General features: G+C 37.5%; 1 protein-coding gene across 1 annotated transcript in view; it reads left to right on the forward strand.

Annotated features, from left to right (window-relative positions):
• Positions 1-14392, forward strand: part of antxr2a (ANTXR cell adhesion molecule 2a) — a 38112-nt gene extending 23720 nt beyond the window's left edge. Inside the window, exon 17 of the mRNA XM_079485921.1 lies at positions 11907-14392. Coding sequence (XP_079342047.1) covers positions 11907-11945 — 39 coding nt within the window. The 3' untranslated portion in view covers positions 11946-14392. The remainder of the gene's footprint in view (positions 1-11906) is intronic.
• The last annotated feature ends 736 nt before the right edge of the window (positions 14393-15128 follow it).

The following is a 15128-nucleotide window of genomic DNA, read 5'->3' on the forward strand; positions in this document are numbered from 1 at the left end:
ACTGAAATGAAAATCACTTTTAAAATGCTTACTTTCACATTGTAATCTTTTACACCTTAAGAAAATAACTATTTTATATTCTGCAAAAACGGTGCAATCTCTATTTTCTGTACGGAGTAAATTTCCATTTGTAGCTGCACGTTTTCGTATTCTGAATACCACGCACAAGATTTCAACACTGTGATAATGCTAATAAGTTTTAATATGCAAATCTGGAATGTCTCTTTATTTTAAATCAATGGCCCAAACAATATTAAATTAATTTCTAATCTTTATTAAACCTTGATTAATTGTGCTGATAAAAGCTTGTTTTAAAAGCAGGATTTAAACAGCCTGGCTTGATTTTTGCCACCACCCAAACACAACATTTGGCTAAACGCTACAAAACAGCACCCCAGAATTTCCCTCAAGAACTTGAATCACGTGGTATTATAGATAAAACTCGTGGTCCCTCAATGTGGGCACAAAGTCACTTTCTTGCAGATCTGATGTAGCATGTAATTTTGAGCAGATGTATTTTTTAAGATGGCAAGTTTGGCATCCGTATAGTGTCTTTAACATTTCATCACCAGAGCCTGAATCGGCCATAAATAAAGTACAACTTGTGGTACATAATTGATTGGAAGAAAGGACACAGATGTGACAATTATCGTGCAGCTGTTGAAAAAATTGGTTTATTCATTTATGCATTTGTTCCTTACTGTCAGTCAAACAGCCTCTCGGAGGAAAAAACGAAACTAGATAAAGTTCTGCTTTTTTTTCTGGGTTGAAACTTGTGCTCACCAGTCTCCATTGAAGGAATGTGAATCACAATCCATATAACATTTATCATCATCATAGATCATTAGAACAGTTTATAATATAACATAGTATCTTTAATGGTGTTGTCAACCTTAATGAGTTATAGGTCATTCTGTACCATATATCACACCATTTATCATCATATCAATTAGAACAAAAGACTCTGGGTTTGTCATCAGAGTAGATGTACAGATTTAGACATAAAGAGATCAAATCTTTGAGAAATGGCGTTGTTTACCTTCTTTTGTTTTGATCACAATCATCTGGATATGTATCTGTGGGTCTCAAAACAAATGCAACAAAAGTAGTTCTGAATCCTGATTTTTGTGTGCACAGATGCAGAACTCCTCTTGCGGTCTTAATAGTTTTAACCCATCAGATGGCCCAAACCCTTTCATAGTGGAAGCCGCTAGAATTTCCTAGTACCCCAAGAACTTTTGAGTATTTTACCCATCCGTTCTCTGTATTTGTCCAAAACAAACACAGTAGGGATCAGCGTTGCCAAGTATGCTGCTCATTATATCCCCCCACATACTGTAATGGCTGCAGATAATTCCCTACCATAATATACAATATTATGAAGAATTAAACACATCTTAGGTCATGTCACCATGGCATAAAACTATGGTCAGCAGATTTTTGAAGGGTATTTATTTTCATGCGATGGATGTGTTTAAGGGATGAAATCACCAATGACATGTGGTGATCTCATATGATGGTTAGATGTAATTTTCTATTGAACAAAGTAATTCTGGACAGGAGACTGTGTGTGTGTGTGCTTGGACTCCACACTGATTCGAAGCAGAAGGTCTTGTATGTTTTCTGGTTTTGGGCCCAGTGAAATCATGGGGCACAATTTGTTGAGATCATGGCTGTGTTCACTTAGTCTGCATGTGAGTAATAACTTCTTCACATTACTGAGAGATTTTCACCAGACATTTATTAGTTTGTTAGGAAATCATTCCGACCCAACTGCATGAAAAACAAGAAGGCTCAATAAAGCTATCACTTTCAGGGTATTGTCAACACCAAGTAGCAATCTAAAGCTATATATGCTCTTAAAATCAAACATTGGAATTTGTTAAGATTACTACAATTAGCTTAAAATGGAAAATTTATTAACATGGAATTGTCTTACTTCGGGAATGTCAATGCGGAGTGATGGACTGAGAAAATGCAAAATGTGGCTTATTCTATCATACATTCAATTTTAAACTGTTTCTAAAATACATCTTTTAAAAATATAGATGGAAATGTAAGCCAAAATTTGTTTCATGCAGAAAAGTCATGCAGTAATTGTGTAAGACAAACATGTAAAGTTCCATCAATTTTTCATGAACATTTCCACTTTGTTATCTGTCACTGTTTTGTCTCTTTTAGAATTTAGTTAAACTTTTCATTAATAAGTCTGTGAGTTTATTTAATATAATAAAGTTTATGATCAAATAAATTGTGATAATAATAAACTATTATTTTTATTCTAAAAGTGGTTAAAATAACAACAGCAGCACTACTTACTACAATAAGTCATTTGTAAATATAGTTTTGAGCTTCCAACATGATGAAACTATTTTCTCTGAAGAGACAGCATGTAAAGTACCAGAGCTGGACTGACCGGTTCTAACGGGCACCCTGACGGTGGCCCGGTTAGCACGATGGCTGTGGTTTGGGTCAGCCCACCTGGGAGGGAGACAGCTGTCTCGTCGCTACCCAGCGCTTGTCAGGCCTAATGACTCGCAGCTGACACCTTAACCCAGCAACGCTGCAAAGCAGCGCATTAGAATAATTACTCCCTGTCAGCCTCCATTTAATAGTCAAGCCCCCCCTACCCACCTCAGATACTCACACTCCTGCACAGAGCCTTATGCAGAAGCTTACACACTCTCAAATTCTGTCAAAGCTAAAGGCACCTTCTTACCTTACCCAATTGTCATATGCCCTTATTGGACCGAACAGCATTTGCAGACCACATTTAGGCAAAGTTACTGCGAAACGGATCAATGCTATTGCCAAGGACAGTGATTGCAGGAGAGAAACGGATAGAGACAAGCAGTCACAATAAGTCCAGCCTGAACAGGCATCTCATTATAATTACATCTGCATAGCTGAATACAGACACTCCTCCTTCTGATACAGCGGGAGCGGAGACATTCAAGTTTCTTATCTTTATAGACTCCTCAGATCAAAATATCCCTTTTCTGTCTGAATCTCACTTGTTGAGATTGCCAAATTATACATTTCCATGTTGCCTTTTTGTTATACATACAGAATAATTTGTTTTCTCTGAAATGGTCTATAGTGTGAATTCTGTAAATTGTTTTGGAACTGTCGTAAAAAGACTGTTAAACAATGAACCTTTTAACATTTACTGCAATGGGAATGTAGCTGGTTTTTAGAAATGAGTGAATGGAACATGATGAAAAGATCAAGAAAAGGTCTGCATATAGGGAGATGTGTAAGGTGTGATGTAGTGACTGTTGTCTGTTCACCGTGGGAGGCTGGAGTAGACGCTAGAGGGAAGGTCACTGGTTGACATGTTTTGAACAATGGTGATCAGATAGCTCTGACTGGCTGAATGGGATTATTTACGGTTTTACATAGAGATTATTGGCTGTAGTTATAAGATGGCAGCTATGTTGATTGTCTTTTGGAGTGAAATTCTTGTACTCAAAAAGGAACGCAAATTTCATGTATTTATGAAAAAATTACCGCGCACATCTCCATTTATAGTACTGGTGTGATGCTTTAATATGTATATTTGTGTACATGTTTGTTCTCCCCCTGACCAGTCTGTTGTCTGACCAACTTAGGTCACATTAACCTAGTTCTCACAGTTGTGGTGTAGAAAAAAATCTAAAACACACAAACGTGTACAGTGTTTATTCGTAATGTAGTGTGGCCTGAAGCTGGTACATGCTGTGAGATTTTCACTGTTGCCGTGCAATGATCAAGTTATTTACTGCTTACATTACCATGGGGCTTGATAAGCATATTTTCCCCAGTAGACATAACAAGATGGTTTATCGCCAGGGTTACTACTGAATATAGCAGGATGTGCAGCCAGTATGTATTTACACTCCCGTGCTTTATAGCGCCACATAAATAAACCTTTTCTCTACTGTAATTTAAAGCTGAAAATTTTGCATTAAATAATGAGGGGACGTTGCTCGTAAAAGCATCATGGGGTCATAAATTAAAACGAAAGAGAATATGTGCAGACTCGACTGTTTCAAAACTTTTTTAAGTGTATATATATTTTTTACCGTATATGGGGGCATTTTTATTTTTATTTCTCATCCTAAAGGAACTGGAAATTCTGTCTTCATTTACTCACCTTCGAGTTGTTCCAAATCTGCATACATTTCTTTGTTCTCTTCTGATGAACACAGAAAAAGATATTTGGAAGAATGCTTGTAGCCAAACAGTTCTTGGCATCCATTTACTATATAGTAAGACAAGTTCATAACACACATGTCCGAGTCTACCGGATTGTCATACTATGAATCGTTTTTTAAGCTGTATATGAAGAGTTCGGTTCCAAAATGAGAACTTTCAAAAACCATGTTTTAAATTTTATCATGTCGGTTTGTTTTGATTTAAGCCATAATAACCAAAAAATAAACTAACTAACTAACACAATAAAAACATGATAACATCTTAAAAAACGTGATTTTTGAAAAATGTTTAGAACTGAGTTATATTATTTTGGAACCAAACTCTTCATATTTCCTTTACATTACAGCTCTTCTGACAGGTCACCCATCGACCCTTTTGTGGGCAGGTTGCCTGAAACAATTCCGCACACATTAGCCTCATCACTATTTTTAATGCACGCCACCCCACGGGATGGTAGGCGCCCTGGCACGTGTGTGTGGTCGCCTCCAAATGGCAGGAATCTCATGCGGACACAGCGCTGCTCCATCTTGACAGCTCTGTCCAATTACCGCCGCTCATGTCGCATGCCGCCCATCTCTTCCTGGCCCAGATCTCACGTGACCCCACCCGACACCATGCGGGTGAAAGCAAAAAGGGGGAAACAAGTCTAAGGGGAAAGGCTGGCTCGCATAACACGCACTTAGATGTTACTCTGCTTTTTGCGCAGTCCCTTTCTAAGCAGCAGTTTCCCGTGTTTGTGTGGCTTTAGTTATTGCGCTTTTTCTTGGATTGCGAGACCGTACATGAGCTTATGTTTGCAGCTGAATGTTTATCATGTCTAGGGGCCTGACTGCAGGCCAGCTGAGACTGTAGAGACGGGCCAGAAATGAAAAAGTACAGATGAGCCCTATGGCTCTGTTTGGATGCTCATTTGCAATGTCGTGAGGTTTCTCTGAGGAGATGTAGAGGGGAAATGGTCGTGCAAGCAAAGGACTGAGGAGTTTTGTATGGCTTGTGGGGCTTGGTGATGAAACACAAGGACTAAAAGTGTGTCTCTGATCCTCTGCTCCTGTCAGTCACACAAAACGCTGTATATGTGTCATTTTCAATATTTGAACACAATATGCCTGATTTTATTATTTTAATGTATATAATTTGGATTATGTAATATTTCTCTGCTTTGCCCAGCAATTTAATCCTCATCTGCATTAGCATCTGATTTTGGTTCCAATTGCAGCTCTATAACTGCCATGTGTGAATTGGATTTTTATGCCACATAAGCAATATCATATTTGCAGACTTTTAAATTCAGACTTGTAGGTCGCCAAGCTCATTAAAATGATTATCATCCAGGCTCGCCAAAAGACCCCCACACTTTCTATTTCCCAAATTCAGAACACTGACCGATATTGAAAATGCACTTATTTTGACTAGTATTAAATAAATATTTTAAGATATATTTAAATGCCTCAAAACAAATAGAATTCACATACGTATGAAACAGATCATTTCGATCTAATGTAAATTAATTTTAATAAAGGAAAAAATCGCTGTTGTCCCTCGGAAACCTTGTATCTCTATATTTTGTGATTTTCATTTATTTTGTCATAAATCTTTATTATTACTCACCCTTTAAGTTTGTCACCGGGTTTTGCAAATATCTAACCAATATAAAGTATTAAAAAGTACTTGTCAACTTGACAACACAGTATTTAGCCATTTAAAAAGTACAGTGCTTTTGAAATTTTCTGGACAACAGTGAATTTGGAGATCCAAGGTTTCAGCGATGAATTTTCTGTAGGCTTGGCTTATTATTTCGCCTCAAATGAAATGACACCACAACCAGCAAAACTTTTAAAACAACAGCACTGTTATAAAAAATATACACACTACCTAGAAACACTGTAAATATTACGAAAATGGCGTGTTAGATCGGATGTAGTTTGGGTACACTGGAACATGTATTTATCTAAGAATGTTTTCCTTCCCATCTGATTCCATGGCATCCTGCCAAACAGATTGCTCTCCCCCTTTTGATTATTTTATCACTTTAAATTCTTTATGAAACATTGCAGCGGTAACCTTGCTAGAGCCGAGCAGGACCTGGCTTTAACTGCTGCTATTTGGAATAGCTCTCCTCAGAGGCTCGTTCTCGTTCCCTCTGTTGGATTCTGCTTGTCCATTAGTGCCATCTGTGCCTGCCTGTGCCGTCTGTGAGCGCCTGCGCTCCGCCAAAATGACTGGCATTTTCTCTCAAACAACCAGGGGACGGTGCCCAGAGCTGTTAGCTGGCAATGATGTGCACTTATACTGACAAACACGGCAAAAGAAAGACAGAACAGGCAGCAGAAAACATCTGCACGTGTAGTGCAGCTTTGCTTAAGCCACTTTCACAGGAAACGACTTTTCTGGTGACCATGCTGCTAAGCCAAGCTTTGTCATGTAAACTTGATTTCATCTTGGGCTCCCTAGAGTAAAAATCAGCTCTTGACTCCTTAATGCGTTTTTATGGGTCTTAAAGACACAAGATTCAAGAAGGGTTGGGAATCAAGGATCTGCCTCAATCAGGGTTCCAAATAATACATATCGGAACCAAATGGTTTTTGTTTAACATTTAAACTTTTGATCCTGTAGTTTATTAAGGTCTGCATTGTTCCACCATTGTAAATGCTGCTCCAGTACATACTCAAGCCACAGAAGCAGGGCGAAGGGAACTATGTCTTTGCTGAGTTGTGAACTTGCAGTCTAAACCGAATGTGATTGAAAGACCGTGAAATAATACAAAGACAATAAACAGAGAATACATCACTAATCTTCATATGCATTGTCCTTGCTTATAACACATAATATAAAAAATGCAACATATTCACAATAAGCTTTCAAAAAGACTCACAAATCTATGAATTATGATTGTTTCTGTCTTATGTTATACGACGAGTTACATGCCGTTACAGATACACATTCAAAACAGTTTTGTTGGAATTCTGGCCCTAATCTGCTTTTAAATGCTGCCCCCACAGGTGAACGGTAGTCCTTACACTTATTTCAGAAAAACAGCAGGGGCCTCATTTATCAATCTAGCTAATACTGTGGGTTTCACATCAGATACATGTAGCATTTATATGCCACCAATCCCATAATACGAATGATATAATTATTGGCAGCTTAAGGCAGAAAAGAAAGTCTGAAAAATGCAGTTTGGAGATCACGGATCAAGAAAAACTAGTAATTAAATACAATAAAATAATGACGTTAATTAATAATTAAATTAAAGAATTTAATGAAAGAAAAGACTATTAATGTATTGCCCACATAGAAATACTGTATAGTATAGTCTATAGTTAACTGTAGTATATTTCCCCACTGTAGTGTAGTGTATTTAGTTTTTCAATTCATTATAGCTAATGTCTTGTCTTTTGAAGTGAAACAATACTTATTTGAAAAAAAATGATAATTATTTTGTTAATTTAGTGATCAATATGTCACATATGTAATGTAAACACAGCCCAGCTATAAGATTGAATATGGCTGCACATTGATTCTCATTGGTTCTTGTATGTGATACATCTCTAGTGAAAGAGCAGCTGCCTTCAAATTCAGCCAGACTAATGGTATGTCGTATTATGTACTTGAGGTTTAATATACAGAACTCTAAAGTACACTGCAATTCACTGTGCTTACTGAAATCAACCTGTAGGCATTAAAATGTATCTGTAAGAGCTTAATGGGCTGGGTAGTTTTTTTTATCATCAACTTTGCCTTTAATGTTTTCCCAAAAATGCGGGGCAGTAATGACCAATTTGTAAACATCATGACACCCACTGCCAGCGTAGGATGTTTTACTGGCGTCTGGAGATTAAAACTCATCACTCTCCCGCTGTCTCCCGGGTCAATCCGGCAGTCATCATCCCTTGATTGCTGATCATATGCCACTTTATTTACCCAGAAGACTTGATTTGAGCCAGTGGGACTCGCTGTATAAATATTGTGTCAGCAGGAGGGGGTGTTTTATACCCTTGTAAATTACGGTGCGGATGCGCCTCTGAAAGACATTGTGGTTTATTGTGACTGTGGACTTAAATTACAGGGATCACCACCACGCTGTCAAAACCAACTCTCTCTTTCAAAGCAAGCTGCGGGCGGAGCATTATTACATCCTCCGGAGCCTTTAAGACCCATGCGGTTACGCTTTTTTCAAATTTAATCGCTTTTTATCAGAGGATCGGTTTTGATTCCCCAGCGACAAAGCTATACAGTTTAGAAACCACAAAATCAAGAGCCTTTTCTTGAAGCGTTTAATGTATTCGCTGTTCCAGAGCCTATATCACTTTTTAATGACTGGAACATTTATCCAAGTTGTCAGCAGGCGTTAGATTTTAGGCTCTCTTGGCTTGGTTCTGAATCTCCACCAGACCAGATGGCGGTGCTATGTGGGCCTTATGTGGACCATGGGTGTGGAGATAGTGGGGGCCAGCTCTAGAGTGCAGGATTGCTCACATTCTGGCAATTTCCCTAGGCCTGTTTGCAGCTGCACTTCCTGTCCTATTTTGAACTTCTAATATGTTCAGTGTGTGGAAAGGGCTTTTAATGCTAGACCTTATTCTGTGCCGTGTCAACATGGTTTTGGCCAAAGGCATGGACAAAAGAAAGATTGCAATAAAAAAAAGTAATACCTTTATCTTCACTGCAATTTAACATGATTGCACACTTTGAATTGTAATATCTAGTTTTTACGTTATAGATGATAACAGCTTTATTATGACTAAGTCCGTGGTTCTTAAACTGGGGGCTGTGGTCCCCTGGGGTGACCCCAGATCTTGTGGCAATATAGAAATCTATCATAGATTTAATGCAACCAAACATCAGAAAAATAACACCAATAACCAAAAGAATTGATGTTCCAGCATTGTATAACTAAAAATGTTATGAAAATTCTAAGTTTTAGATTATAAGGCTTTATTTGGGGGGGCAGCAAAGCAATGCATTTTACACAAAAGGGGCCTTTGTGAACCACTGGACTAAGTTAAGTAAATTCCATTTGATCAAAATACCTCCATGACAAATCATACAGTATCTGCACCCAGCTTTTATTTGCTTGGGATGGTTTTGAGAAGGACATGGGCTGATGTCCTAGTGAAGTCCTGGATTTCACTAGTTTAAAGAACTAAAAGTGGAAGACTGCTCCTCTGGGGGTTCTTGGGTTTGGGAAAGCAAGCTGTTCCAGAGAGCGGCTAGTAGATGATTAGATGCAAAAACACATGCAGATTCCTTCTTTGGACAGGTGCCCAAGCACACAGCCAAATCAGAGTAGCAGATTTCGTTCTGTGAAGTCTGGTGGCCATCGGACGGGTGCGGTTTGGAGATGGCTCCGAAAAGTTGAGGTGGTGGGGTAATGGTGGTCCCTAACAGACTGTCTAAGTTTGACTGTAGCATCTGTACTGGGTTACGGAGGCGAAGCTCTTTCTAAACTGAGCCTGTGTGATCTATTAAGGGTGGCATGAGAAATCTCTGTTCAGTCAGATCAGACACAAGTTTTTTGCCAGGTTCTATTAAACTCTGTGGGGTTTAATTAATCCTACTTTTATATTAATAAACTGTTTTACTGTGGTTGTTTAATATTTGCCCATACTCGCTGTTGTATCAGTAGGCCTATTGTTCTTCCACACACAGTGAGAAAAAAATGCATCACAAATTTTCCATGTATGATTTCAAAAGAACTGTAAATGTACTAAACTATACAGCTTTTGACAGATTTTTCATGTATTTTAAAATATGGTCGAAATGACAGAAAAAGACAGCAAATTTACAAGAAAAAAAGAAACAGTGTAATTTTGCTCAATTTTTATTACGGCTTTTTTTCTGGCGCACCAGCTGATAGAAAATTTCATTTTTTGAACGGGATTTTTTACAGTATATAAACTTTAAACAAAAGTTTAAATTTAGAACATGACGTTAATTTAAAAAATGTAGAACATCTGAAGACGAACCAGTACAAAATGCACAATTTGTGAATACCTCCCCTTTAAAACAGTTTTTCTACTTTTCTTGGGGCACAAGTCGGCTCTGCCTGTCTCCAGTGTGTCCAATGCCAAGTCCATGCATCCTGCCCAGAATGGAGTTAAAACACACTACCATTTAACAGTTTAGGGTCATAATTATTTCTTTTTTTACACATTTTAGAATAATAGTACTCATCAAAAATATGGAATAACACAAATGGAATGATAAAAATGTAGAAACCTTAGATATATTATATTCATACATATCGTATATCTTACATTTGCCTTTGATTTGAGCATCTTCACACAAGAATTTGCCTACAATTTGTAAAAAATACACCTTTTACAATTTATCAACCAGATATTTGAGTTCCCCCTAATCTGGGCTCTTATTATTTGTTTGCTTATTCTTCACTATAAGCTATTTCACAATTTTTCACAAAATAATGTTTGTATGAAGAAATTAATGTTCTGTGCAAGTCTATTTAACTATTATACAAATTCAGAGTTAAGTTTTTGAGATCATAAAAAACAATGCAGTCATCTGACCCTAAACTTTTGAACGGTGGTGTAGGTCTACCAGTGAGTCTGCGTATGACCGTATTGATCAGCACCTGGACGAATCTTACGACAGACTTATCAGAGCCGTTGCGGAGAAGCCAGACAGCTTTTCAGAGTTCCTACTTCAAAGCCTGTAAAATCCAGTAAACTTAGCCACAATATCAGTCACGGCCAAAACAGCATCTGATGCGCCTTATTTGTTGACGGAGTGAGATCTATCGCAGAGGGTGCGCCTCGCTTGGCTTACAATGCAGGGACAATGTAAAGCCCCTTATTCCTGGATATTATAGGAAGTCCTTGGGCTTCTTCCAATATGCAATGCCAATTGTGACTTGAAAGTAGGGCAAGTGATTCAGTGTAGTTAGAAACCTAATATGTTTTAATTGATTGTTACAGGCACTCACGTGTTGGGAAAATATTTTCACTCTCTGTGATTTGGTTTTAATGCAACATTAATCAATTGCGGACCATGCGTAATTGTGTGTGTTTGGCTGTCTGTGTGTATTTTTGTGTCACGTGGTTGGTAATATGCTAGGCGAGAGCTCCCTCTTGGTGCCAGTGCTCCCAGTTTCCCCAGCAGTCGGTAATGTGTGTACTAGAGCTACAGAGCTGTTTACAAGAGCCACGCTAACACACACATTAAAGCAGTGTGAAAGTCACAGAGTTAGCACAACATTTTGATGATTTACTTAGTTATTCACGTTTTTATATGAATTCTTACATAAATTCGTGTGGCTTTTTTGGGAACCAAACAGGCCTTATGAGAGCTTTTGAATTTAATGTCAGTAATGTGTTTGTCTCCGCAGTATATTAAATTAAAATAAATGAAAGTGTATAATCAGGGTGCTGTACTGTATAAACAGTGATATGTTATTCGTATTTGTGAGGAAATGGTTCTGGCTCACTGATAATAATAATAATAACAATATTTACAAATAATTACACAAATATGAATAAACATATAATAATATTGATGAGGTAATGGTTTTGCCTCACATAATAATTATAATAACAATAATAATGACAAAAACAACAACAATTATTGTTATTATTGTTGTTGTGATTATTAATATCACTATCATTATTATTATAAGTGATTTTATTGCTGAAAAATATTGTTCAAATGAATAAATTAATTTACCTTCTTCTGGCCTTTTCTTTGTCTTACAGGGAAGGTGTATAAATTTCAGCCGGATACAGCGTCAATAGATGACAGTTGCCAGTCTCCAAAATATTTCTCTTCCAAAAAGCGGACAAGCCAACAGAAAAAGCATCTTTTCCTCTGGATGACATAGCTTGTCTTCTGCCACTTTAAAGTATCCTGCTTCAGACTGATGCACAAAGGGAACCCGTTTTGCATAGTCTTAGCTTTCCAAAACTTAAATAAGTATAATATGGTATCCCCCCAGCTACTGAAAATAAGAAGAGGATTGAATTAAATTAAAATGTTCCGATTTTACAGTGGATCTGGTTACTGTATACACAGTAAAGAAGAGTTTTTTTATACTTTGACCATATTGTGCCTTCTGTGGAAAATAACTAATCTTATGGACACAGACGGAGGCTATTTCAAAAAAGCAGAATAAGATAAGGCTCTTTGCCATTGGCTGGGAAGTAGAATTAATCCCAGTAGTCTCGCAGAGAGCAGAAGTACTTTGCCTCTTGGCAATGTCTCTTCACGAAAATCTCTCCATGCCCACTATTGTCGGATGCCTAGCGGGGTTTCTTTGACTGGAGATCTTGTCATTTTAACACTGAGAAGCGCACACGCATGACAAATTGTAGACAGTATGCCCTAAGGTATTGGAAGCAGTAAGACTTTGCCCTTTAGTTCATGAAGACACCTTTGTATCAATGCGAGAACTGAGCAGAGAAATTAATAGAGCGTTATTGCACCGCAAGACACCCTGTGACCAAAGTGCTCTGGCAAGGTTTTAAGGGACACATTTCCCTCTGGTGGCTGATGCCTCGTCCCCACATATTTGGCAGTCTGTTCTGTGCTCACTAATGCATAGACCTTCAAAATTCATAAACGTGTCCATTGGTTTAAGATTTTTAGACATAAATACTGCTGTCTGCTCACAGCTCTCCAAAGTTTTGCCCCGTATTAGCTTTTGGCACAGGAGTATCAAACTTTGGTAGCAGTAGCAGCCGCAGTATGTGAACTTTTCTAAGAGCTTTATATTTTACATCAGGTTAGACGTGAAATGACCTACACTCGCATCAATAGAAATGAAAGAGTTCTTCATCTGTGCCCTCATTCAAAACACTCGAAAGATCGAACCGAAAGGGTCGACGGACGGATAAGTATTGTTCATTTCCAGAAATTATCCACGTCGTACTCCCCCCTCTATTCGCACACAGAATGGCGAGCAATAGATATTTATTTTAGATTTCTTCAACGCGCTGTCACGGCGACGATCGCGAGTGATGTCAGCGCAAGCGGAGACACTGTGGGGGAGGAAGGGGGCGGCAGCTGAAGAAAAAGGCTCGAACGATCCAGTCACTTTCGATACGCTACTTCAGATGCAAAATGGATATTCGAGTCGAAATCTGACAAAGCGTGCCGGCTTTGACGGGAAGTGGTATAGACAATGACCAGTGGCTGGGTCAGTGGGATGTCTCGGTGCAAGCAGGGATGCTTATCAAATGACACTAAAAATAAGTTCAACAACCATCAAGTTTGAGGGGGGAACAGAACAGGGTGGAGTGGCTTGCATTTGGTGGGCATGCAAGTGTGCAAGATGGCAGGACCATTTGGGACAAAAAAAGCTCTGGTTTAATTATTTCTTTGTTACTACCGTTGTAATTGTAGAGACGTTAATTATTATTGCCCTCGACCCCCCCCCATCCCTTCACAAAATTGAAGGGTGAAATACAAGCACAGAGAAGGTGAACATTATAACCATTCTTTGAGTGGCACATGCAACTTCAGCGAATGCACTTCTTGGATGGTTTAGGTGAGTTTAGTTCACACCATTATTTTATATGGTTTTTCCTACATTCGAGATCAAAGGTATTTAGTTGAGTATTATGTTTTATATTAGTTGCAATGCAGCTTAATTTCATAAGCAGCTATTTTCGTGGCTGTTTACCCACCTCAGCCTCACCAGAGTCTCTGCTTTGCCTTATTTTGACTTTCATTTTGACTTTCATTTTTTTGAATCATTGTATTTCCTTGTTGAATTAAATTTTTTGTTAAGATACATTTAACTTTGTTTTATTTATATTTTGCCTGTGATTTGATGAATTGATTTTTGTCTTTATTTTTGTGAAGCATATTGGATATTGGGTTTTTAGTAATGAATTTAAGGCACCAGATATTTAAAAAATATATAATAATAGTCATTTATGTAAAAAAGAGAAACATTTGAGATTATTTAAAAAAATGAACAGTTTGGATAAAAAAATATTTTGTGTATGAACAACTGAATGTCAACAACGGTGCACTATTTTCTACATTGAAAGGCAAAAGCAATGTATTCATACAGACACAGACATTTGACACATTTTAAGTTAGATTTGTTGTAGTACAGCACTTGTCTTATATTTTTATTTAAATGTCCCACTGCAGTCTGGCCAGTGAATGTAATTTTCAAAGTAACTTATTTGCTTCTCCATCTACACAAACACAAAATAAATGTTTTCTGATTCGACAGTATAGTATAATATCATTTCAATGCAGTGGCTCATTCGTTATTCAACCTCATGTCATTCCAAACCTGCCTATGACTTTTTTCTGTGCAACACAAAACAAGATATTTAAAAAATTGTATCAGGTGTTTTGTGTCCATAAAATAGAAGTCAATGAGGTCCAGTGTTGTTTGGTTACCAGCAATGTCCAAGATATCTTATATATTCTTCATATTAAAGGTTTTGGAATGACAACTAGGTTCGTAAAATATAAAAAAAAGTGTATTAGACATTAAAAGCCCTCAAAAGACAATAGTCTCTCATCATATTTAGACACAGGCCATTAATGTTCTTCAGATTGCACATGTACACTTTGAAAAATTCACTTTGCCCACAGTTTTTTATCTTTTTTTATCAGCTAGTGCAGCGAGCAGTTGATGTTTAGCTCCACTGTGGGCAAATAGATGCCCGGTTGCAAATATAAATGAATGCAGGGAATTTTTAAACAATTAACTGTTTGAGCACGGTCATTATGTTATTCATCTGTTTTATCTATTTTTGCACTTCTGTTTTTACTTAAAAAAGTAGATCATGGTATGCTGAAATAACATCATGCACACAAAAAACATTTTAGCACATATCATCATTGTGTCAACAATTTTAAATGCATCTCATTTTGTGCATTCCGCTTTCTCTCAGTATTATAGTTTCTTGTATCATTTGTACTTTGCATTTATTTGTATAAATAAATTGCACCTC

This window comes from Barbatula barbatula (genome assembly GCF_947034865.1).
Source record: "Barbatula barbatula genome assembly, chromosome: 2".
Taxonomy (NCBI): Eukaryota; Metazoa; Chordata; class Actinopteri; order Cypriniformes; family Nemacheilidae; genus Barbatula; species Barbatula barbatula.